This window comes from Suncus etruscus, chromosome 10 (assembly GCF_024139225.1).
Source record: "Suncus etruscus isolate mSunEtr1 chromosome 10, mSunEtr1.pri.cur, whole genome shotgun sequence".
Classification (NCBI taxonomy): Eukaryota; Metazoa; Chordata; class Mammalia; order Eulipotyphla; family Soricidae; genus Suncus; species Suncus etruscus.
This window is the reverse complement of record NC_064857.1, coordinates 87,536,178-87,560,368: the sequence shown is the minus strand read 5'-3', so window position 1 is coordinate 87,560,368 and position 24,191 is coordinate 87,536,178. Positions and strand designations below refer to the sequence as shown.

The following is a 24,191-nucleotide window of genomic DNA, read 5'->3' as shown; positions in this document are numbered from 1 at the left end:
GCCCGGAGAGATAGCACAGCGGCGTTTGCCTTGAAATCAGCCAACCCAGGACCAAAGGTGATTGGTTCGAATCCCGGTGTCCCATAATTGTCCCCCGTGCCTGCCAGGAGCTATTTCTGAGCAGACAGCCAGGAGTAACCCCTGAGCACCGCTGGGTGTGACCCAAAAACCAAAAAAAAAAAAAAATTCTAAAAGTAAAGCTGTTTTCCACTCTTTTATTGTTTTCTTTTATAGCCAGAACCAAGCCACTTGCTTTGCCTCCTACTTAGTAATATAATCATCTAAAAATCACTTCAACTTGTCTTCTAACAAGGGAGTGAATTTTCACAAGGGACTCAGCCATAGCTAGTTACAGAGAATTAGTGTCTTTTTTTTTTTTTTTTTTTGGTGTTTGGGTCACACCCGGCAGCGCTTAGGGGTTACTCCTGGCTCGATGCTCAGAAATTGCTCCTGGCAAATTTGGGGGACCATATGAGATGCTGGGATTCGAACCACCGTCCTTCTGCATGCAAGGCAAATGCCCTACCTCCATGCTATCTCTCCGACCCAGTGTCATATTTTTTATTGAGATTACTTTCTATTCTCTGATAAGATTCAATGAGCAAAGAAAAATACAAAATATAAAGAGAGTATATATTACTGTCAGTAAGTAATCTTTTCCTAATCGAATTTGAGTTACTAAGGAACATTAGTAAAAAACTTTTTTAAAATACTTTGAAGGGTCGGAGAAATCGTATAGCACGTAAGCAGGTGCCTTGTACTTGGCCTACCTGGTTTGATCCCCAGCACCACATATGATCCCCAAAGCAATACCAGAAATAATTCTTTTTTGGGGGTGGGAGGTGCATATTTGGCGATGATCAGATTACTCCTGGCTCTGCACTCAGCAATTACTCCTGGTGATGCTCAGTGGACCACATGGGTGCCAATGATCAAACCTAGATTGGTCACATGCAAGGCAAGTGCCTTACCTGCTATACTACTGTTTCAGCCCCTAGGAGTGATTCTTAAGTACAGAGCCAGGAGTAAGCTATGAGCACAGCCAGGTGATCCAAAAACAAAACAAAAGAACATGCAGAACTTTCTCCTAAGTGATTTTGTAAGAATTGCATGATACGGGCGTTTGCCTTGCAAGCAGCCGATCCAGGACCAAAGGTGGTTGGTTCGAATCCCGGTGTCCCATATGGTCCCCCGTGCCTGCCAGGAGCTATTTCTGAACAGACAGCCAGGAGTAACCCCTGAGCACCGCCGGTGTGGCCCAAAAACCAAAAAAAAAAAAAAAAAAAAAAGAATTGCATGATACTTAAAGTAACAGAAAAATATGCCTAAATTTAGACCTCATCGCAGGCTCTCTCTTTTAGGCTGAATTTTTCTTTTAGTGGCTACACACTAGTATATCACCACTAAACTATACTATGCATTATGCTTAGTGCTAGTCAATCCATAAAAAAGAGACATCAATAGCTACTCTAATGAGGAAAGAGAGAAGTAGATGAGGATCCGATAATCTAAAGTTCTAATAGTCACAAAGATAATAAAAGTATTGAGAAACAGAAGATAAAACTTAAAGGTCATTAACAAAGGCTGTTCTGAGAAGCTGGCTTCTTTTATTGGGTTTCTACATAAATACTAACTCTATACTGGTCTTCTCAACACCCTGAAGTTAGTATCAATTTAACATTCTTTAACTATATCAAGAAAGAATTTTAACTTAAAGACTGTATCTTAGAAAATGGCAGAACCATGTGCCGTGTTACTTTGGACCCCAGATGACTCTACTGTCAAATTTTTTCAATATGTTCTTTGCAAAAATACACCACCATCTTGGGTTAACTGGTTGACTTACCCAGCACTGTATAGAGGGTCAGCAACAACACAGAATAGTAGTAGATATTTGTTTTGCTCAACACATGAAGGGAAAATGATGTCAAATGTAGAAATCCTGGAGGTCCTAAACAGAATAAAATTGAAAGGTCCAGTGAGCACATACCAAGTTCAATCTCCTTATAATGTTTTCTGACTTTCATGAACTATCTACTATATATTTAGCCAATCTTTGTATATATTAACTATATAGTTGTCTATTTTAAATCCAGAAGTTGGTCAATATCCTGATAAACCACTCACTCAGAATTTCAAGGGAAATCAAATCAGTGGTATAGTGAAAGATGCACACATGTCCAGGTGTACACTAGCACACCTTTTTCTTTCTTTCTGATGACAAAGAATATTGTTTTATCCTCTTTTTTTGAGGTGCTATGTAATCATTCTTTTCTTTTTGTATATTTTTATATTTTTAAAAACAATATCTTTTTTTAAGCACCACAATTACAAATATGTTTGTAGCTGGGTTTCAGTTATTAAAAAAAAGAACACACCCCAAATCAGTGCAACCTTCCCACCATCAATGGCCCCCTTCTCTATCCTCCCTAACCCCTTACTGTATTTAAGACAGGCATTCTACTTTCTTCACTCATTACCATTATCACGATAGTTGTTTGTGTTGTTATTTCTTTGTGGTAAACTTCATATCATGGCTAGTCCTTCCAGCCCTCATCTCTATTGTCTCTGGGTATTATTACTGTTTTATCTTATTTTTTATTTCTTATTGTTTTTTTTATTTTTTTATTTTTTTGTTTTTGTTTTTGTTCTTGGGCCACACCCGGCAGTGCTCAGGGGTTACTCCTGGCTGTCTGCTCAGAAATAGCTCCTGGCAGGCACGGGGGACCATATGGGATACCAGGATTCGAACCAACCACCTTTGGTCCTGGATCGGCTGCTTGCAAGGCAAACGCTGCTGTGCTATCTCTCCGAGCCCTATTTCTTATTGTTTTATCTTAAGGTATATTTGAAATATAATTGGTTCAAAGGTAAGTTTTCTATGGTATTTAGTTTTTTGAATGCACAAAATTCTAAAAGATCTATCAAAATATATCAGAAGTGCATCAAAAGAATTATTAAAATTTCTCCAGTATAATCTTAATTATTAATATTTGTTCAAATATTTCATTTAGTTTTAGTAAGGAAACTGGTTAATTGCATACAGTCATGACAGAACACACGATTCAAAGAAAGAGCTCTCTGAAGTGGAAAGGTTGGTAACAATGAAAGGGACGGGCTGGAGAAGATAGTACAGGAATGAAGGCACTTGCCTTGCATGGGGCCAACCCCAATTTGATCCCCAGCACCACATATGATTCCCTAAGCATTGCCAGGAGTAATCCATGAGCACAAAGCCAGAAGACCTGAGCACTGCCAGATGTGACTCAGCCCTCATGCCCTCGAATGGAAAAAGAGTGTTTGACCAAGGACATAGCTCAGTAGTAGAACGCATGCTTTGCATATGTGAGGTCCTAGATTTAAGAAAGAACAAAAAAAAGCTTCAGGTAAATCCTTTAGAGAGGCTAATATTTTTTTAATAAACTTTGAAAAATCATTTAAGTTAACAATAATCACCTGGGGGAAAGTACCTATGCAGCAATAAGCACCTATTTTTGTAGAACAGTAAAAGGTCATCTAGGCTGAAATATAGTTAAAGATGATTAGTTAGGTAAGGAAGATTAATATAGAATTTCTAGTATTTGTCAGAGATGCTTATATATTTACTTTTATTTTGAAGGATCGGGAATATACCCTAGCAGTCCTTCCGGGTCTGATAATATATGACTGGCAGTAGTGTGCCTGATGATTAAGTAAGTGCTCAGGACCAGTAACAGGGTACTCCTTGAGCCCACCCACTGACAGTAGGTATGACAAGAACCATACATGAAGGTATTGGGACAGACATCCTGGAGATTAAAATAAATCAGTGCCTGTCTGTCCTTATGTACAGCATGTACAGTATGAGCCCCCATGTTTGATAATTTAATCCACATTATATCTCCTAGTTTTGTTGTACTACATTTTACTGTCATAAGCAATAAAAAAAGAATTTCACTTTTTAATATGAGTACTGTGGTAAAAGTATGACTGTTAAAAGGATACACCTCAACAAAATTAAATGTAATTTATGTTGATATTTGCTAATAGAGAGAACATTATGTGCTACTTTTGTTTGGTTTTTGTTTTGGGACAACATCAGGTAGTATTGGTAGGAATAAGCTCAGGCCTTATTCCTGGGCTTGTTGAGGGCTTGCTTTGTGCATAGTAATCACTCCTGATGGCATTTAAGGGACCAAATGAGGAGTCAGAGATCAAACTCTGGTTGGCCACCTGCCAGGCAAGCACTTTACCCTCTGTACTATCTCTCCAGCCCTGTTATGTGCTACTGTAAAATAAAGTCTTCTAGGGACTGGAGTGGTGGCGCAAGTGGTAAAGCATCTGCCTTGCATGCGCTAGCGTAGGATGAACTGTGTCGATCCCCCAACATCCCATATGGTCGCCCAAGACAGGAGTGATCTGAGCATCACCACTTTTTGAGTGTGGCCAAAAAAAAAACCAATAAATAAATAGTCTTCTAATAATAGAAGAAACCATAACAAAGGCCCAGGAATATGGCTCAGAGGTAGAGGCTATAAGTTAGAAAGTGAGTATCATTCCATAACACCAAGTGTGATTTCTGCAAGCAAAACCACTGCACACCCAATGGTGTTTACACACTCCAATAGAGTGTATGGCAATGGGCAAGCATCCTAATCAAGTGTGTAGAAAAATTGCAAAGTGTACCAGCCAAAAACAAAAAAAAAAAAGAGGCTGGAGAGATAGCATAGAGGTAGGGCTTTCACCTTGTAGGCAGAGGACGGTGGTTCGAATCCCGGCATCCCATATGGTACCCCGAGCCTGCCAGGAGCGATTTCTGAGCATAGAGCCAGGAGTAACTCCTGAGCACTGCCGGATGTGACCCGAAAACCAAAAAAAAAAAAAAAAAAAAAACAACCAGCAAAGTGTACCAACCACGGAAAGTATAACAACTATGTATGGGAAAAAGGTGGAGAGGGGCAGAACAGGAGTGATAGCACAGCAGGTAGAGGGTTTGCCTTGCACACAGCTGACCTGAGTTTAAATCCCAACATCCTATATGGCCCCCTGAGCCTGCCAGGAATCATTTCTGAGTCAGTAGCAACCTCTGAGCACTGTCGGATGTGTCCCAAAAAGACAAAGAGATGGTGTGGGAGGAAACCAAGACTAACCTTTTTGCTCTATATATCCTCCATACCTAAAAGCAATGAGGATGGTAAGCTGGATCAACACAATAATCACAAAAACAACCCGGGCCTGTGGAGAAATAAATGTGAAACAGATATATGGGTACAACTTTATTTAAAACTTTCTCAAATAGTGACCAGAGACATAGCATGGAGGTAGGGCATTTGCCCTGTATGCAGAAGCATGGTGGTTCGAATCCTGGCATCCCATATGGACCCCTGAGCCTACCATGATATATTTCTGAGTGTAGAGCCAGGAGTAACACCTGAACACTGCCGGGTGTGACCCAAAAAACAAAAACAAAACAAAACAAAAAAGCAAAAACCTAAACCTTTTTCAAATAATCACATAAACAGAAATGGAAATCACATCAGTGAAATGACCATGTTAAAAAAAAAAAAAGATAAATTTCCTCCCAGTACACTTTAAGAACTCTGATTCTTAGATAATGTTAAACAAAGTAATGCTATAGTTCTATAAAGTCATCTAATTAAAACAGTCCATTTTCATTAACAGAGTATAATTTGTTTTAGGATGAAGCAATTCTTTCTCTTCATTTACTACTGCAAAGAATTTTCAATAAATAAAATTTCCAGGGGCCAGAGAGATAGCGTAACAGTAGGGCGTTTGCCTTACTAATGCAGCTAATCCAGGACAGACGGTGGTATGAATTCTGGCATCCCATATGGTCCCCTGTGCCTGCCAGGAGCGATTTCTGAGCACAGAGCCAGGAGCAGCTCCTGAGTGCTGCCGTGTATAACGCCCAAACCAAAAAATAAATAAAATAAAATAATAAAATTTCCAATGAAGAAAAGAGAACAGGAAAATTAATATCTAGCTATTAGCAGTTGCTCTTTGTATCCTCCATCCCACATGGTAAAGTAAGACATTACATTTCTCTTATCCTGTTGCTTAATGTGGATACTCTGATGGTATTTTCTGCCAAAGCAGATATTCAATCAAATTAAGTTCTATCCTGTATTTTTTGTTCAGATATTACTAATGCTATGTGTGCATCCTATACTTTTCTTTTCAAAAGCATAGCACCAAACTGGAATCTTGGAAGGCTGCTTAGCAATGGATGATTATCGAGTGGTCAATGAAATGTGATACATTTCACAAATTTTCATGTCATTCTTGCACAGAGGCTATGGTAATCTCTATTATTCTAATTTTAGTATAAATAGTGCTGATTTATATTATTTAAAACCAAACCAAAACTATGCCATAGGTTTAGTGCACAGAGACTGCATTTCATTGTTTTTTGCTTTCTCAGTCAAGAAGTGCATATATGAGGCTGGAGAGATAGCACAGTGGTAGGGCATTTGCCTTGCATGGGGCCAACCCTGGAGGGACCTGCTTGGATTCCCCGCACCCCATATGGGCTCCCAGCCAGGAGCGACTTCTGAGCGCAGAGCCATGAGTAACCCTGAGTGCAGCTGTATATGACCCAAAAACAAAAAAAATTTTTTTAGAGGTTCAGCTTTTTTTTGTCATGTAATTACATTACTTTCTTACTTTGGACCTATCAAATTCAATAAAAACATGAAAAACGGGGGCCGGAGAGATAGCATAGAGGTAAGGTATTTGCCTTTCATGCAGAAGGTCATTGGTTCGAATCCCGGCACCCATATGATCCCCTGAGCCTGACAGGAACAATTTCTGAGCGTAGAGCCAGAAGTAACCCCTGAGCACTGCCGGGTGTGACCCAAAACTTAAAAACAAAAACAAAAAAAAAAAAACAAAAAACACAAAGAACATTTAGTTGGTTTTACTTACCACAATGTAGTGATCAGTAAGGAGAATAAATGATGCTATGGGATTAAATTTGAGATGAATATTCTCTTGAAAAGAAAATACATGTTGAACACTTTTACTTCTTCCCGCAGAATCCTAGTTAGAAGCACAGCAGAGTAACTCATGCATGTTTAAATACGCATATATTCTAAGATTAAACTTCTAGTAACTTTGTCAGTTATTTCTAAGTATTTACCTTTTTTTTTTTTTTTTTTTTTTTGGTTTTTGGGTCATACCCAGCAGTGCTCAGGGATTACTTCTGGCTCTATGCTCAGAAATCGCTCCTGGCAGGCTCGGGAGACCACATGGGATGCCGGGGCTTCGAACCACTGACCTTCTGCATGCAAGGCAAACGCCTTACCTCCATGCTATATCTCTGGCCCGTATTTACTTTTTTATTTAAACACAAAGTAGTTAGTAGTTACAAAGTTGTAACTACTTAATTCTAAATTCATAACTAAACTAAAATGAATATTAGTCACTTTTGGCAGGTACTAAAGAAATGATTCATTGTCAAATGAGTTTAGAAATGGGAGAGTGGGAGAATATTCAAACTTATTCTGCTTTTCCTAAATGAACTCTATATGTGGATTACCAAATAGATGAGGGAATCTTTTTCTTTATATTACTATTCTCATTAATATAACTATATATAAATATATGATAGATAAAATAAGGAGTGGAGAGGGCTAAAAAGATAGACTACAATTAAGACACTTGCATGCAACCAACCTAAATTTGATCCCCTGCATCCCATATGGTTTCCAAGCATTGCCAGGAGTGATTGATTACTGAATATAATGTCAAGAGTAACCTAAGTATATTGTTGGGTGTGGGGGTAAAAGAGAGAACAAAAGAGAAAGAAAAAAAAGAGAAAGAAAGAAAAAGAAAGAAAGAAAGAAAGAAAGAAAGAAAGAAAGAAAGAAAGAAAGAAAGACAGACAGACAGAAAGAAAGAAAGAAAGAAAGAAAGAAAGAAAGAAAGAAAGAAAGAAAGAAAGAAAGAAAGAAAGAAAGAAAAGAAAGAAAGAAAGAAAGAAGAAAGAAAGAAAGAAAGAAAGAAAGAAAGAAAGAAAGAAAGAAAGAAAGAAAGAAAGAAAGAAAGAAAGAAAGAAAGAAAGAAAGAAAGAAAGAAAGAAAGAAAGAAAGAAAGAAAGAAGAGAGGGAGGGAGGGAGGGAGGGAGGGAAGGAAGGAAGGAAGGAAGGAAGGAAGGAAGGAAGGAAGGAAGGAAGGAAGGAAGGAAGGAAGGAAGGAAGGAAGGAAGGAAGGAAGGAAGGAAGGAAGGAAGGAAGGAAGGAAGGAAGGAAGGGAGAAAGGAAAATGAAGGGAAACGGGGGAAAAGAAGGGGAAGGGGAAAGGAAAGGAGAAATAAAAGGAGAAAAGAAGGAAAGGAGTAACCTCTAACCAGGGGTCCTCAAACTTTTTAAACAGGGGGCCAGTTCACTGTCCCTCAGACCATTGGAGGGTCTGACTATAGTAAAAACAAAACTTATGAACAAATTCTTTTTTTTTTTTTTTTGGTTTTTGGGCCACACCCGTTTGACACTCAGGGGTTACTCCTGGCTATGCGCTCAGAAATAGCTCCTGGATTGGGGGGACCATATGGGACGCCGGGGGATCGAACCGCGGTCCGTCCTACGGTAGTGTTCGCAAGGCAGACACCTTACCTCTAGTGCCACCTTCCCGGCCCCCTGAACGAATTCTTATGCACACTGCATATACCTTATTTTGCAATGAAGAAACAAAACAGATACAAATACAATATGTGGCTCGCGGGCCATAGTTTGAGGACCACTGCTGAGTCTAAGCACTGCAGAGTATGACAAAAAAAAGGGGGGGAGGATTGGTTTTCTGAATTATCATCAGTTTATACCACAAATAAAATAATGAATCTAGGTAATGACCATCAACTGCCATTAGAAATCGTTCAGTGAAAAGTGGATTGGGCACTTTAAAATAAACACAGAGCCAAACCAGAAGCTGGTAGAGCTGCTTGTTAAACAAACAGCAAGAGATTTGTCAGCCTGGTTGATTTGGTCTTAGAACTTAAAACTTGCAATGATATAATTAGTAATACCATGAAAAGAAATAGCTATAAATCAGGGAAACACTCTAGGTTTACCCTATTCAGAATTTAACAGTTTTTAAAATCTTTTAAGTTTCAGGCAGAAAACAGATTAGTGGTTGGCTGGAAGAAGACAAATGATTACAAGGAAACTTTTGAGAATGAAGTTTTGTTTTGTTTTGTTCTTTTTTTTTTTTTTTTTTTTTTGTGGTTTTTGGGTCACACCTGGCAGTGCTCAGGGGTTATTCCTGGCTCCAGGCTCAGAAATTGCTCCTGGCAGGCACGGGGGACCATATGGGACGCCGGGATTCGAACCAATGACCTCCTGCATGAAAGGCAAACACCTTACCTCCATGCTATCTCTCCGGCCCTTGTTTTGTTCTTTTCTCCCCGCGCCCAGAATGATGTTTTTGATTGTATTAAACATCTCAGAAAAGTTTATGTTTATTAAAATTCACCAAATTATATAATTTAAATACAAATCAAAATTAAAATGTGTATATGTATTTTGTTTGTTTGTTTTGGGTCATATCTGGCAGCGCTCAGGGGTTACTCCTGGCTCTGTGCTCAGAAGTTGCTCCCAACAGGTTCGGGGACCATATGGGATGCCGGGATTCGAATCCCGGTCTGTCCTGTGTTGGCCGCTTCAAAGCAAATGCCTTAGTGTTGCAGCTATTTAGGCTCCAGCCCCTAAAATGTATATATTTTTTGCTTGCTTGCTTGCTTGCTTGTTTGGGGAGAGTTCCACACCTGGGAGTGCTCAGGCCATACTCCTGTGTCTTGGTCAGGAATCACTCCTGGCAGTGCTAGAGATTAAAGCTGTGTCAGCTATGTACAAGGTAAGTGCCTTACATACTGTACTACCTCTCCAGCCCTTGTAGGGTTTTTTTGTTTGTTTGTTTTTAGTTTTTTGGGCCACACCCTGTGAAGCTCAGGGGACCATGTCAGACACCAGAGATCGAACCAATGTCTGTCCGCGTGCAAGGCAAACACCCTACTGCTGTGCTATCGCTTTGGCCCCACATGTAGGTTTTTATATGTAACATATCTCAGTAGTGTCATAGGAAATTATGAACTATGATAAACAATAAACTATGATATACCTCAACAAAAATAATTTTGAAATTTTAAGTACCATTATATAAAATTAAATGTTAAACATAAAAATATATCTGATATAATTTTATATATTTACTAAGAAAGTGAATTGTGTTTGATTTCTTCATAAAACTACAGAAAATGGGGTTGGAGCGATAGCAAAGCAGTAGGGCATTTGCCTTGCATGCGGCCGACATGGGATGAAACCTAGTTTGATTCCCAGCATCCCACATGATTCCCCAAGCCTGCTGGGAGCAATTTCTGAGTACAGAACCAGGAGTAACCCCTGAGCGCCTTCAGGTGTGACCCAAAAACAAAATAAAACAAAACAAAAAACCTACAGAAAAAAATTTTTGTGTGTGTTTTTGTTTTTTTGGCCACACACCCAGCAGTATTCAGGGTTTACTCCTGGTTATGCACTCAGAAGTCGCTCCTGGCAGGCTCAAGGGACCATATGGGATGCCAGGGATCTAACCCAGGTCCATCCTGGGTTGGCCACGTGCAAGACAAATGCCCTACCTTTGTGCTATGGCTCCAGCCACATTTTTTTTTTTTGGCATTTAAAATTAATCTAAGTTTAGGGCATTTCCCCATACCCAGGTGAACAGGTCTTCAGTGGTAGCTCTTGCTTAGTTTATTCTAGGTGAATTTGTACCTTAAAGCCTTTATAAAATGATCCAACTTCTAATATTATGATATATTCTCCATGAGTTTCTTGTCCCTCCTCAGTGGAATACTTCAAAAATAGACAGAATAGTAAAGTACCTTCTTTTGTTTCCTCATTTATGAACTAGGATAAAACTATCCACCAATGTAGGGTTATTATGTGGATTGAGTGAAAAATTTTCAAAGTGTCTGGCCTCTCCTGAAAAGTCCAGCAAATAGCTTTCTCATGCTTAAATTCTTTGTAATAAAAATAATGTATAAACAAAACCTTATTGTTAACAGAATTGAATGTCTTCAAGTTGCATGTGCTTATTAATGTATATCTTTGTAATAAAAATAATGTATAAACAAAACCTTATTGTTAACAGAATTGAATGTCTTCAAGTTGCATGTGCTTATTAATATATATCTCCAAAATATCCTTGATGTCTTACAATTTTTTTAGTTTAAAGCCTTTGATATAGTGAAACAATTTTTCTATACTTGGAGACAACAAAAAGAAGGCATGAATATATAAACTTATGATTTTTGTCTCATTCTTTTATCTTTGGGTATAGTAAACAATTTGCTTCCATTACAAAAGACTAGCCAAAGCTGAAAGGAAACATAACAATGGGTCTCTGAGAACAGTGCAGTGGGCCCGGTGGCCAGTAGTTGCATACTTATCTGCCTCTCTGCTCAGCTTTTAGTCTCATAATAGAAATACTCCCTAGTGCCTCTTTTTAAGAATACATTCAATTCAGGGGCCCGTGCGGTGGCACAAGGGGTAAGGCATCTGCCTTGCCCATGCTAGCCTAGGAAGGACCACGGTTCAATCTCCAAATGGTCCCCCAAACCAGGAGCGATTTCTGAGCGCACAGCCAGGAATAACCCCTGAGCATCACTGGGTGTGCCCCTCCCCCCAAAAAAAGCATTTAAAAAATTAAATAAAAAGAACATATTCAATTCAGTATATTCAAAAGTTTTATTAATTTTGTTTCATTTTTATCAAATGACTGAAAAACAAAGCAAATCAAGATTTCAATGGGCTTACACTGTAATCATTTATATGTCAATTTCAAAATTACTAACTTACCTGGACAATTACTTCTATGTTGTGCGATCTTATACTGTAATTTTCTGGATTCCATTTCAGTATGAAAACAGGACCAGACAAATGAATAGCTTGTCCTAAAAAAACTCCATCAATCTTAACTATGACGGAAGTAATAGTGGATAAGGAAAAGGCCAAGATTCTAAAATAAAAGAGAGTATAAGTACATAGCTTTAGGATTTGTCATTATTTTTATAAAGGAAAACAAGCCCCTAATCATTTAAAAAATACAAACACATCTGTCACAATGTACAACAGTTCATATAATGACGATTCACTCATACAATGTGGTTTCTTGCTGAACAGTGGTTTATGGAGTTCTATAATTCAATAAATCTATTAGAAACTTATTTTACTTAATAGAAAGAAAAAAATCCTTTTTTTTTTTTCAGGAGAAGAAGAGGAAATATTGGGGACATATTATGGGGTTACTCCTGGTTCTATGCTCAAGGGTTACACTGACACAGTCTCTTTCAAGATAAGAGCCCTCACCCCTTTCTCTACAGCTTTAACATTCGACAAATTAAGCTGGAGTTTATTAAAGTTCTTTCTGAGAAACGGAGGGTTTTTCTGATAGAAAAATATAGGTTAGACATTAGACTTTATTAAGTCTAATGTCAAGCCTACCATCTTTCCTGGAAGAAGTATGTCTCAAATAAAGCTAAGGCTATCCTCTCTTTGACAGATATAACATCAAAATCCAACTCCTATTTAAAAAATATTTAGATGTTCTATTTATATGTTCTGCTTGATTGGTAGAATAAAATAACTTAATACCATCTTTTCCACTAGAATAATTGTCTAAAAGAGTACAATTTCCGGCCAGAGAACTGTTACAGAGATTAAGACACCTGCTTTTGCATGAGGCTGATCTATTTCAATTCCTGGACAGGGTCTCCTGAGCATCATTAAGTGCAGCCCTTGGGGCCCCTAAGCACTTCTGAGGTTCCCACACTTCTGCTCCCCAAGCAGCACAAAATCCTCAAAACCTTTGCACTGAACTTTGCAGAAAATTGCTGAGAGGGGTTCCCAAGACTACTGAGGAACACTTGGGAGTTACCCTACCTTGCCCTAAAAGTACAATGTTCCAGCAATGATAAGAGTGCTGTAAAATTAACTTACGTTATTTGGTAAAATTATATATTAGTATCTATTTTAAAAATAATAGGGTAGCAGGATTGGAGCAATAGTATAGTAGATAGGAGTTTGCCTTGCATGTGGCTGACCTGGGTTTGATTCCCAGCTCTCCATATTGTTGGTTCCCCAAGTCCCTCCAGGAGTGATTCCTGAGAAAAGAGCCAGGAATATGTCCTGAACACTGCCTAGGTGTGGCCCTCAAACCATAAACAAAATTTAAAAAAAAAAGAACTTATTGGGTACTTTGTGTACTACTGCTAGAAATGAAATTACCAAATATACCAGCAATTCCATTTCTAAGTATATTCTCAAAAGTATGGAAGGCAGAGATATAAGCCAATATCTTGTCTTGTTTATAACATTATTCAGAGTTGTCAAAGTGGAAACAAAGGATCTACTGATGATAAATGGAAGAAGAGAATGTGTTACATTGGACTAGAGATAATGCAGAGATGGTGACTGCCTTGCACATATTCAACCCTCTTTGTTTTTTGTAACCCCAGCATCGCTCAGGGGTTACTCCTGGCTCTGTGCTTAGAAATCGCTCCTGGTGGGGCCGGAGAGATAGTATGGAGGTAAGGCATTTGCCTTGCATGCAAAAGGACGGTGGTTCAAATCCCGGCATCCCATATTGTCCCCCAAGACTGCCAGGAGCAATTTCTGATCAGAGAGTCAGGAGGAACCCGAGTGCTGCCAGGTGTGATCCAAAAACCGAAAAAAAAAAAAAAACAAAAGAAAGAAAGAAAGAAAGAAAAGAAAGAAAGAGAGAGAGAGAGAGAAGAAAGAAAGAAAGAAAGAAAGAAGAAAGAAAGAAAGAAAGAAAGAAAGAAAGAAAGAAAGAAAGAAAGAAAGAAAGAAAGAAAGAAAGAAAGAAAGAAAGAAAGAAAGAAAGAAAGAAAGAAAGAAAGAAAGAAAGAAAGAAAGAAAGAAAGAAAGAAAGAAAGAAAGAAAGAAAGAAAGAAAGAAAGAAAGAAAGAAAGAAAGAAAGAAAGAAAGAAAGAAAGAAAGAAAGAAAGAAAGAAAGAAAGAAAGAAAGAAAGAAAGAAAGAAAGAAAGAAAGAAAGAAAGAAAGAAAGAAAGAAAGAAAGAAAGAAAGAAAGAAAGAAAGAAAGAAAGAAAGAAAGAAAGAAAGAAAGAAAGAAAGAAAGAAAGAAAGAAAGAAAGAAAGAAAGAAAGAAAGAAAGAAAGAAAGAAAGAAAGAAAGAAAGAAAGAAAGAAAAGTCACTCCTGGCAGGCTTAGAGGACCATATGGGTTGCCTGAGATCATATCTGGATCTGTCACAGATCGACTATGTGCAAGGCAAACGCCCTACCGCTGTGCTATCTCTCTGGCCTTCAACCTTGGTTTTATTCCCTGTATAATATGGTCCCCTGAACACTGCCAGTTGTGAGCCCAGAATACAGAATCAGGAGTAAGACTTGAGCGCTGTGAGGCATGACCCTAAAAACAATAATAATGATATTAACAACTTCCAGAGAATGAGAAAAAAAAACAGTAAGTAATTTATCTTTATTAATGTATATACAGATATATATTTGGGGGGCACACCCATTTAACGCTCAAGGGTTACTCCTGGCTATGTGCTCAGAAATCACCCCTGGCTTGAGGGGACTATATTGGACGATGGGGGATCGAACTATGATCCATCCTAGGTTAGCAAGTGAAAGGAGATGCCTTACCACTTGCGCCACAGCTCCGGCCCCTCCATCAATTTCAAACTGAGTATTATTGTGAAAAGTGATACATACCTGATATGTGTTGAGTAAAGAAGTCTCTCTAGTGGTTCATGTTTAGCACAACTATAGAGGAGTGATTTAGGATTGGTAATAAGAACCACAGGCCATTCACCAAAGGTTAAATCTGCAAAGCTAAAGAGGTCATGATCAAAAGCAAAGATCCGGTACCTAGAGACCAAAGAACAATACAATAATTAGCCCCATCATGCCAGGAGAGCAGGAAGGTTGTCTACAGAACAGGGATAAAAATACATAACATGGAGGCCAAAGAGATAGCATGAAGTAAGGCATTTGTCTTACATGCAGAAGGTCAGTAGTTTAAATCCCAGCATCCCACATGGTCCCCTGAGCCTGCCAGGAGCAATTTCTGAGCATAGAGCCAGAAATAACCCCTGAGTGCTGCTGGATATGACCCAAAAACCAAAAACAAAAATAAAACAAAAAACCAGAACTGGAGAGATAGTATAGTGGAGGGACGTTTGTCTTGCATGTAGATGACCTGGGAGGGGCCCGGTTCGATTCCCAGCATCCCATGAGGGCCCCAGCCTGCCAGAGGTGATTTCTGAGTGAAGAGCCAGGAGTGACCACTAAGCACTATCGGGTGTGACCCAGAAACCAATAAATAAATTTAAAAAAGTTAAAAAAAAAAAACTGGGGCCAGTGCAGTGATACAAGCATTAAGGCATCTGCCTTGCCAGCGCTAGATTAGGACAGACAGAGGTTTGATCACTAGGTGTCCCATATGATCACCCAAGCCAGGAGAAATTTCTGAGCACAGAGCCAGGAGTAACTAACCTCTGGGCATCACTGGGTGTGGCCCAAAAACAAAAACAAAACAAACATAACTAAATGTTTGGAATAATAATTATGAACGCAAAATAAATAATTTTCCGTCTTCCCTGAGCCTACCATCATTATACTTTACATTTGTCACAATTGAATATGATTAAAACAACTTACTATGCTCTAAAATGCCTGGTAAAAAGTATGAACGCCTTATTTTTTGAGTAAATGCCTGTTGAATTAATTCATTTGATTTTTAGTCTTTAAAATTCTTGAATCTGAAACATCATAAGCATGATAAGCCTAGTATCTGGCATTCTTCATCTCCTTAATGTTAACATAATGTTAAAATAAATACAATTATAAATCTTTTATTCTTTTCTTCATAATTAATATAGTGGAGTGTTGTTGTTGTTGTTGTTGTTGTTGTTTTTAGTCACTCCTGGCAATGCTCCAGCGTCCACATGGTACAAGGATTGAACCAGAACCTCCTACATGACTGAGTGTAAAGCAAGTGTCAAGACTACTGAACTATCTCTCCAGTCCTCATTTTTCTTTTAGAGCTTTATTTATATCACTTGAATTAATTAAGGTTGTTTTGGTTTTTCCTCAATCAAAATCACTCCTGATAGCAATAAGAAAACTAGCAATGCTTCAACAAAACTGCCAGTTTTATTTTTCATGGGTAACGTCCTTACCTTCTATTATTCTTCCAGTCTCCCAGCTCGAGTTCCATTGTACCATGAAAGTGCTGCGTGTGCAAAGTAGGCATAAGTCCCCCTAGTGTATGGAGGTGCCCACAAAAATAAGCTGTAGCTGAACTAAACAATAAAAAAACAGAAGGAACAAATAAATATATTTATGATACCAAACACTTTAAAGTACCTCTTCAGAAAGGGGTCATGAAGTCGTCATGCCTGTGGGAGGCCCACAGAATATAAAATTACAAATAAAAATTTTACTTAGCAATTGGGCCACACCCGGTGATTACTCCTGGCTTACTCCTGGCAATGCATGGGGAGTCATAAAGGATGCCAGGGATTAAACCCAGGTTGGTTGCAAGTAAGGCAAATTACTCACTGTGCTATCGAGCCCCAATAAATAAAATATTTAGAAGTCCAATGCATTATCCATTGCACAACAGAGCCACCTTAAATAAAACATTTAAACATCAGAAAATCAAGATGGGGACCGGAGAGATAGCATGGAAGTAATGCGTTTGCCTTGCATGCAGAAGGTCAGTGGTTCGAATCCCGGCATCCCATATGGTCCACTGAGCCTGCCAGGAGCGATTTCTGAGCACAGAGCCAGGAGTAACCCATGAGAACTGCCAGGTGTGACTCAAAAACAAAAACAAAAAAACGAAGGAAGGAAGGAAGGAAGGAAGGAAGGAAGGAAGGAAGGAAGGAAGGAAGGAAGGAAGGAAGGAAGGAAGGAAGGAAGGAAGGAAGGAGGGAAGGAGGGAGGGAGGGAAGGAGGGAGGGGAGGAAGGAAGGAAGGAAGGAAGGAAGGAGGGAAGGAGGGAGGGAGGGAGGGAGGGGAGGAAGGAAGGAAGGAAGGAAGGAAGGAAGGAAGGAAGGAAGGAAGGAAGGAAGGAAGGAAGGAAGGAAGGAAGGAAGGAAGGAAGGAAGGAAGGAAGGAGGGAAGGAGGGAGGGAGGGAGGGGAGGAAGGAAGGAAGGAAGGAAGGAAGGAAGGAAGGAAGGAAGGAAGGAAGGAAGGAAGGAAGGAAGGAAGGAAGGAAGGAAGGAAGGAAATAAAGATGGATGGTCCACCAAAAAAGAATGTAAAAAAAATTTTAATTTGGGGTCCTGAAAAATGGTACAGCTTATAAGGTCACTTGCCTTGTAAACAGCCAACCCAGCTTCAATCCCTGGCACCCCATATGGATATGAGACTGCTGGAGAGATGCCTGATCAAAGAATTAGGAGTAAACCCTGAACAAAGCTCTATGTGGCATAAAAGTAAATTAATAAAGAGTAAATAAATTAAAACCATCAATTTCTATTCTAGATGCCTGACTCACCTCATAACAGACCGAATTCCTGGTGATGGAGAAACAATGGTGGATGTTGTATAATGTCCAAACCAAATACTGTGATTGCTCTGAGTACTTTCCTTAGCCAGGAATGAAAGTTCCTTCATATGTTTCTGAAATGGGTTGAGGGAAGGGGGTAAGTTAGGGGTTTTTTTGTTTTGTTTTGTTTTTTGGGTCACACCTGGCAGCGCTCAGGAGTTATGCCTGGCTCTATGCTCAGAAATCGGACCTGGAAGGCACAGGGGGACCATATGGGATGCCGGGATTCGAACCACCATCCTTCTGCATGAAAGGCAAACGCCTTACCTCCATGCTATCTCTTCGGCCTTGGTAGATTAGGTTTTAATGAGGCTGTTAAGAGCAAAACTGAGAGGAATATCCAGGGAAAAGGCTGCCTGTGGACAATTTTAATATGTTTTTTTAAAATCTGATATAGTCAAAAAGATTAGATACCCCACTACCAATCCACATCCTTCTTAAATCTCTTTAAACCTTTAGAAAACTGTGCCATTTATTACATCCTTGGATTGGTGTGATGCCTTTCACAATATTAAATACTCGGGCCCGGAGAGATAGCACAGTGGTGTTTGCCTCGCAAGCAGCCGATCCAGGACCAAAGGTGGTTGGTTCGAATCCCGGTGTCCCATATGGTCCCCCATGCCTGCCAGGAGCTATTTCTGAGCAGACAGCCAGGAGTAACCCCTGAGCACCGCCGGGTGTGGCCCAAAAACCAAAAATAAATAAATAAATAAATAAATACTCTAATCAAGCTAGAGACTTGATCTTATTGACCACTGTATTCTTTTTATTGGAGCTGGCATTGGTCTCCCAAGCAATGCTCATGGGGGTATAAGGGTGACACCATGCAGTACTTGGCCAGTGAGGTCAGAGTTTCAAAGCCAGGTCCAGTGCTGTAGTACTTCTCAAGTCTGGTAATAGTGGGGACTACCAGGACCACACCCAGCAATAGGCATTGGGTGGGACCTGGGGACAATAAGACTTGAGGTGTCAGGGATCAAACTCAGAGCCTTGCTCATATAAAACATGTGACAAACCATTCAGCTATAGCCCACAGAGTTAATCTAGCAAAGAAATTCACCTATTTTATAAAAAAATACTTTATATGGGGCCAGAGAGATAGCATGGAGGTAAGGCATTTGCCTTGCATGCAGAAGGACGGTGGTTCATCCCATATGGTCCCCCAAGCCTGCCAGGAGCAATTTCTGAGCATAGAGCCAGAAGTAACCCCTAAGCGCTGCCAGGTGTGACCACCCCCCCAAAAAAAAACAACTTTATAATACATACAGAGAGTTACAAATAATAAATGTACTATTTGAGGAGTTACCAGACTATACAGAGCTGTATACCTATACTTTAAATGCATCCTGAGCTTAGTACATATGATGTCCTGTAATAAATGTTTATTTTAAATGATAAATATGTAATAAATGTTTACTGAATATATATGAAATATGAAATGCTTTTTTGAGGGGCACAGCCAGCAAATCTCCTGGCTGTTCACTCAGGAATCACTCCTGGCAGCTTTGGGGGATGATATAGGATGTCAGGGAGCAAAACCAAGTTGGCCACATGCAAGGCAAATGGCCTAGGCATTTGCAATCACTCTGACCCTGAATATGAGAAACTTCTTTCCCAAATTTGAGGTCAACTACAGCATAGCAATTGCACTAACCAGGGGTCCTCAAACTTTTTAAACAGGAGGCCAGTTCACTGTCCCTCAGACCATTGGAGAGTCTGACTATAGTAAAAACAAAACTTATGAATGAATTCTTATGCACACTGCATATATCTTATTTTGCAATGAAGAAACAAAACAGATACAAATACAATATGTGGCCTGCGGGCCATAGTTTGAGGACCACTGCAAACTAACTAGGAATATTTTTTAGTGGATCTGTAAGCTCAATATGGTTCTAATTAAGAACTAAATTCAGGGTAATTTTAAATGAGCTATATGTATCCCAGAAAAATAAAAATAGGATTAGCTACAAAAGGATATAACATTTATACTATACCTCATCTACAATTCCAAAGAAATTATAGGGTCGTTTAGGCCCTGGACTTGGGGTAGCATCCAAAGATATAAAAGAATAATTGCCAAAGGTAGTTCTGTAGACATAATGAAAAGAGCCATCCCTACGTACAGCAGAATATTTCCTATAAAACACAAAACAGGAAAGTTTTAGTGTAATCACAAAAGGACAATGAGTTTCAACACTTTTCTTAATATCACACTATATTGTGCTTCATTATGAAACAAATTCCCAAGCTGGCAGAGACATATAGTAATCTAGATCCATAATCAATAAATGGGTTGAAGAAAATTTATTTATTTATTTTGATTTTTGGTTTTTGGGTCACACCTGGCAGCACTCTGGGGTTGCTCCTGGATCTGCGCTCAGAAATCACTCCTGGCATGCTCAGGGGACTATATGGGATGCTGGGATTAGAACCACCATCTGTCTGGGATCGGCTGCTTGCAAGGCAAACACCCTACCTCTGTGCTATCCCTCAAGCCCCAATTTATAAGATTTTTATCCCACAGGCTCATTTTATCCAAGCTCAAACAAGCAAAACAATCAAATAATTAAATACAGGTTACCAAATAAAGCAGAGAACTTGGTGGTCCACTAAATATTTAAAAATAAATTAATGAGGGCCCGGAGAGATAGCATAGCGGCGTTTGCCTTGCAAGCAGCCGATCCAGGACCAAAGGTGGTTGGTTCGAATCCCGGTGTCCCATATGGTCCCCCGTGCCTGCCAGGAGCTATTTCTGAGCAGACAGCCAGGAGGAACCCCTGAGCAACGCCGGGTGTGGCCCAAAAACCAAAAATAAATTAATTAATTAATTAATTAATGAGAATTCTTAAGAAATAATACTTACCAAATATTAAAAATCTACTAAATACTTAGCATAATTCTTGCAGTAGTGAAGTACAAAAGTGTTTACTTCTTGAAATGGAAGTATAAATGCTTAATTCAAAAAAGCCTTGCAAAGTAGTGATCAAGTCAGAAGAAAAATGTTTTTTCTGTTTAGTCTTTATATTATTCAAATATTAATCTGGATCAGTACATCTTTTTCGTTCTTAAGAATATATTGAGGGGGGCCGAGAGATAGCACAGCGGCGTTTACCTTGCAAGCAGCCGATCCAGGACCAAAGGTGCTTGGTTTGAATCCCGGTGTTCCATATGGTCCCCCGTGCCTGCCAGGAGCTATTTCTGAGCAGACAGCCAGGAGTAACCCCTGGGCACCGCCGGGTGTGGCCCAAAAACCAAAAAAAAAAAAAAAAAAAAAAAAAAAAGAATATATTGAGGGGGACAGGAGTGATAGCACAACAGTAGGGTATTTATCTTGCACACTGCCGACCTACAATGAATATGGGTTCAACCCCCAACATCCCATATGATCTCCATGCCTGTCAGGAGCGATTTCTGAGCACAGAACTAGGAGTAACCCCTGAGCGCCACCAGGTGTGGCCCCAAAACAAAACAAAGAGAATATATTGAGGGACATGTACACAATGAGAACTCACACTCCTAAACATATGCACCCAAGGAATCAGGAAAATACTCAAAACAATTGCTAATAGACTTGTAGGAAGATATTGATAGCAACACAATTATAGTAGGAAAATGCAACACCACTCTGTCACCTCTTGATAGATCAAGTAGACTAAAGTTTAGTAATGAAATACTTGTTTTAAAGGAAGAAATGGAAGAAAGGATATAGAGAGTAGATGGAAGATATCATCTAAGGCTTTCCATCTTCAAAGATGAAAAACCACTAAACAAGCAACTGCGAGCAAAGATAAACAGGAGTACATTAAATTAGAAAACATTGGCACCTCAAAGGAAAGAATGACCACGATACTGAGACCATTCAGAATGGGAGAAATTATTCACCCAAAATCCATCTGATAAGGAGTATATATCTATGATATCTAAGGCAATTGTAGAGCTTAACAAGAAAACATCCAACTCCATCAAAAACATGTTTAGAAAAGATGAACAAGGGCCCGGAAAGATAGCACAGCGGCGTTTGCCTTGCAAGCAGCCAATCCAGGACCAAAGGTGGTTGGTTCGAATCCCGGTGCCCCATATGGTCCCACGTGCCTGCCAGGAGCTATTTCTGAGCAGACAGCCAGGAGTAACCCCTGAGCACCGCCGGGTGTGGCCCCAAAAAAAACAAAACAAAAAAAAGAAAAGATGAACAAAATGTTCTCAAAAAAGAAATACAGGGGCCGAAGAGATAGCACAGTGGTGAGGCATTTGCCTTGCATGCGGCTGACCCAGGAGGGATTCTGGTTCAGGTTCAATTCCCAGCATCCCACATGGTCCCCCAGCCTGCCAGGGGTAATTTCTGAGTACAGAGCCAGGAGTAACCCCTGAGTGCAGCTGGCTGTGTCCCAAAAACCAATCAATCAATCAATAAAGTTAAAAAAAAAAAAAAAAAGAAATACAGATGGCCAAAAGGCACATGAAAAAATGCTCCATATCATTAGTTATTAGGGAGATACAAATCAAAACAATAAGATATCATCTCATAACAGAGAAATTGACACACATTAAAAATAACAAGAACTGAGGCCGGAGAGATAGCATGGAAGTAGGGTGTTTGCCTTGCATGCAGAAGGACGGTGGTTCGAATCCCGGCATCCCATATGGTCCCCTGAGCCTGCCAGGAGTGATTTCTGAGCATAGAGTCAGGAGTGACCCCTAAGCGCTGCCGAATGTGACCCAAAAAAACAAAAAAAATTAAATTAAATAACAAGTACAACCAGTGCTGGCACAGATTCAGAGAGAAAAGAACTTTCATTCACTGCTGGTGCGAATGTAGACTGGTACAGGTTTTTGGGAAAGCAATATGGATATTCCTCAATAGACTAGAAACTATTTCTATTCAACCCAGTAATATGGTTCCTGGGAATATATCCTAGGGACCCAAAAACACAACACAGAAAATATATCTGCACTCCTATGTTCATTGCAGCACTATACACGATAGCCAAAATCTGGAAACAACTCAAGTACCCAAGAACAGATGAGTGGATAAAGAAGCTGTGGTACATCCACATAGTGGAATACAATGCAGCTGTTAGGAAAACTAAGTCATGATATTTGCTTATACATAGATAGGTATCATGTCAAGTAAAATAAGTCAGAAAGAAATGGAGAGACACAATTATTGCACTCATCTGCACACTATAACGTATTTTTAAAAAGCACAGTATGAGAATAATACCAAAAAACAACAGAAATAATGGGGGGTAAGGAAGTGAAGTTAGGACAGAGAAGAGACCACTACGACAATAGTTGGAAATGATCACTCTGGACAAGAACTGGGAGCTGAAAGTAAATTGATATGCATGATGCCCCTTCATTAACAGTATTGTAAATGACAGTGCCTAAAAGGAAAAAGGGAGGAAAGAGATAGAGAGACAGAGAAAGATAGAAGAAAAGTATCTGCAAGAGGGGCAGGCAGGGAGTGGGAGGAGAGCACAGGAGGGAAACTAGGGAAATTGATGATAGGAAATGAACACTAGTGAGGGGTGGTTGCCAGAACATTGCATCACTGAAAACTCAACTGTTAACAATTTCATAACTCTTGCTCATGGTAATTTAATTTCTTTTTTTTTTTTGTTTTTGTTTTTGTTTTTGGGCCTCACCCGGCAGTGCTCAGGGGTTACTCCTGGCCGTCTGCTCAGAAACAGCTCCTGGCAGGCACGGGGGACCATATGGGACACCGGGATTCGAACCAACCACCTTTGGTCCTGGATCGGCTGCTTGCAAGGCAAACGCCGCTGTGCTATCTCTCCGGGCCAATTTAATTTCAAAGAGAAAAATAGAATACATTGAGAAACAGGAGCAACAATACAGCAGATAGGGCATTTGTCTTTCACACAGCTCACCCAGGTCAATCCCCAGCATCCTATATGGTCCCCCAGAGCCTGCCAGAAGTGATTCCTGAATGCAGAGTCAGCAGTAGCCCCTGAGTGCTGCCAGATGTGGGCTCCCTCCAAAAAAATTAAATTACAACCAAAAGTAAAATTCTAAGAACACACTGAAACTGAAGTTATTAGTTTTCTACCTCAAAGATTGTTTCACTTTTTTTACATTTATATTTTTCATATTCAGAGCATATAAAGAAAATGTTAGTATCTATATCATATACTAAAATTAAATAATAAAACAGCCAATAGTGACCAACTAGATTTACTTTTATCCCATATGCTAATAGATTCTGTATCTCAGTATCTCCAACATCCGCAGTACTCTGGTTGATAAACTCTTACCTAAATAATTTCTGCTATGTATCAGTGGGGAATGGGGAAAAAGTCTATGTAGAATAGTAAAAGTACCACTAGCAAAATCAACATATAACATTAAAGGTATTTAAAGAATTAAAGAAAGGAAGGAAAAAATCAGAAAAAAGAAAGCATTCTTTCTTGTTTGTTTTGTTTTCTAGTGAATCAAGGTAGTCTTTTAATTAGGCCTTATTCAGAAAGATGGAGGAGAGAGAGGGAGAAGTGTGTTTAAGAGAGAATACAGGCTTCTCAGAGTGAAATAGGCAAGCAAAAAAAAGAAAAAAAAAGAAAAGAAACAAGAACAGAGA

The 24,191-nt window shown here is 39.4% G+C and overlaps 1 protein-coding gene and 1 pseudogene across 2 annotated transcripts in view; both read right to left on the bottom strand.

The window, feature by feature from the left end:
* The window catches only part of TMEM62 (transmembrane protein 62), a 35,875-nt gene that overhangs the window by 3,527 nt on the left and 8,157 nt on the right, over window positions 1-24,191 (bottom strand). The window contains exons 5-12 of one of the 2 annotated variants that reach the window (XM_049782478.1): window positions 19,594-19,735; window positions 17,546-17,670; window positions 16,220-16,342; window positions 14,751-14,906; window positions 11,847-12,006; window positions 6,925-7,038; window positions 5,130-5,214; window positions 1,847-1,951 (exon numbers count right to left, since the gene is read on the bottom strand). In XM_049782478.1, coding sequence (XP_049638435.1) covers window positions 1,847-1,951; window positions 5,130-5,214; window positions 6,925-7,038; window positions 11,847-12,006; window positions 14,751-14,906; window positions 16,220-16,342; window positions 17,546-17,670; window positions 19,594-19,735 — 1,010 coding nt within the window. The remainder of the gene's footprint in view (window positions 1-1,846; window positions 1,952-5,129; window positions 5,215-6,924; window positions 7,039-11,846; window positions 12,007-14,750; window positions 14,907-16,219; window positions 16,343-17,545; window positions 17,671-19,593; window positions 19,736-24,191) is intronic. The other variant, XM_049782479.1, reaches the window with a different exon arrangement.
* On the bottom strand, window positions 6,246-6,343 carry LOC126020993 (uncharacterized; annotated as a pseudogene).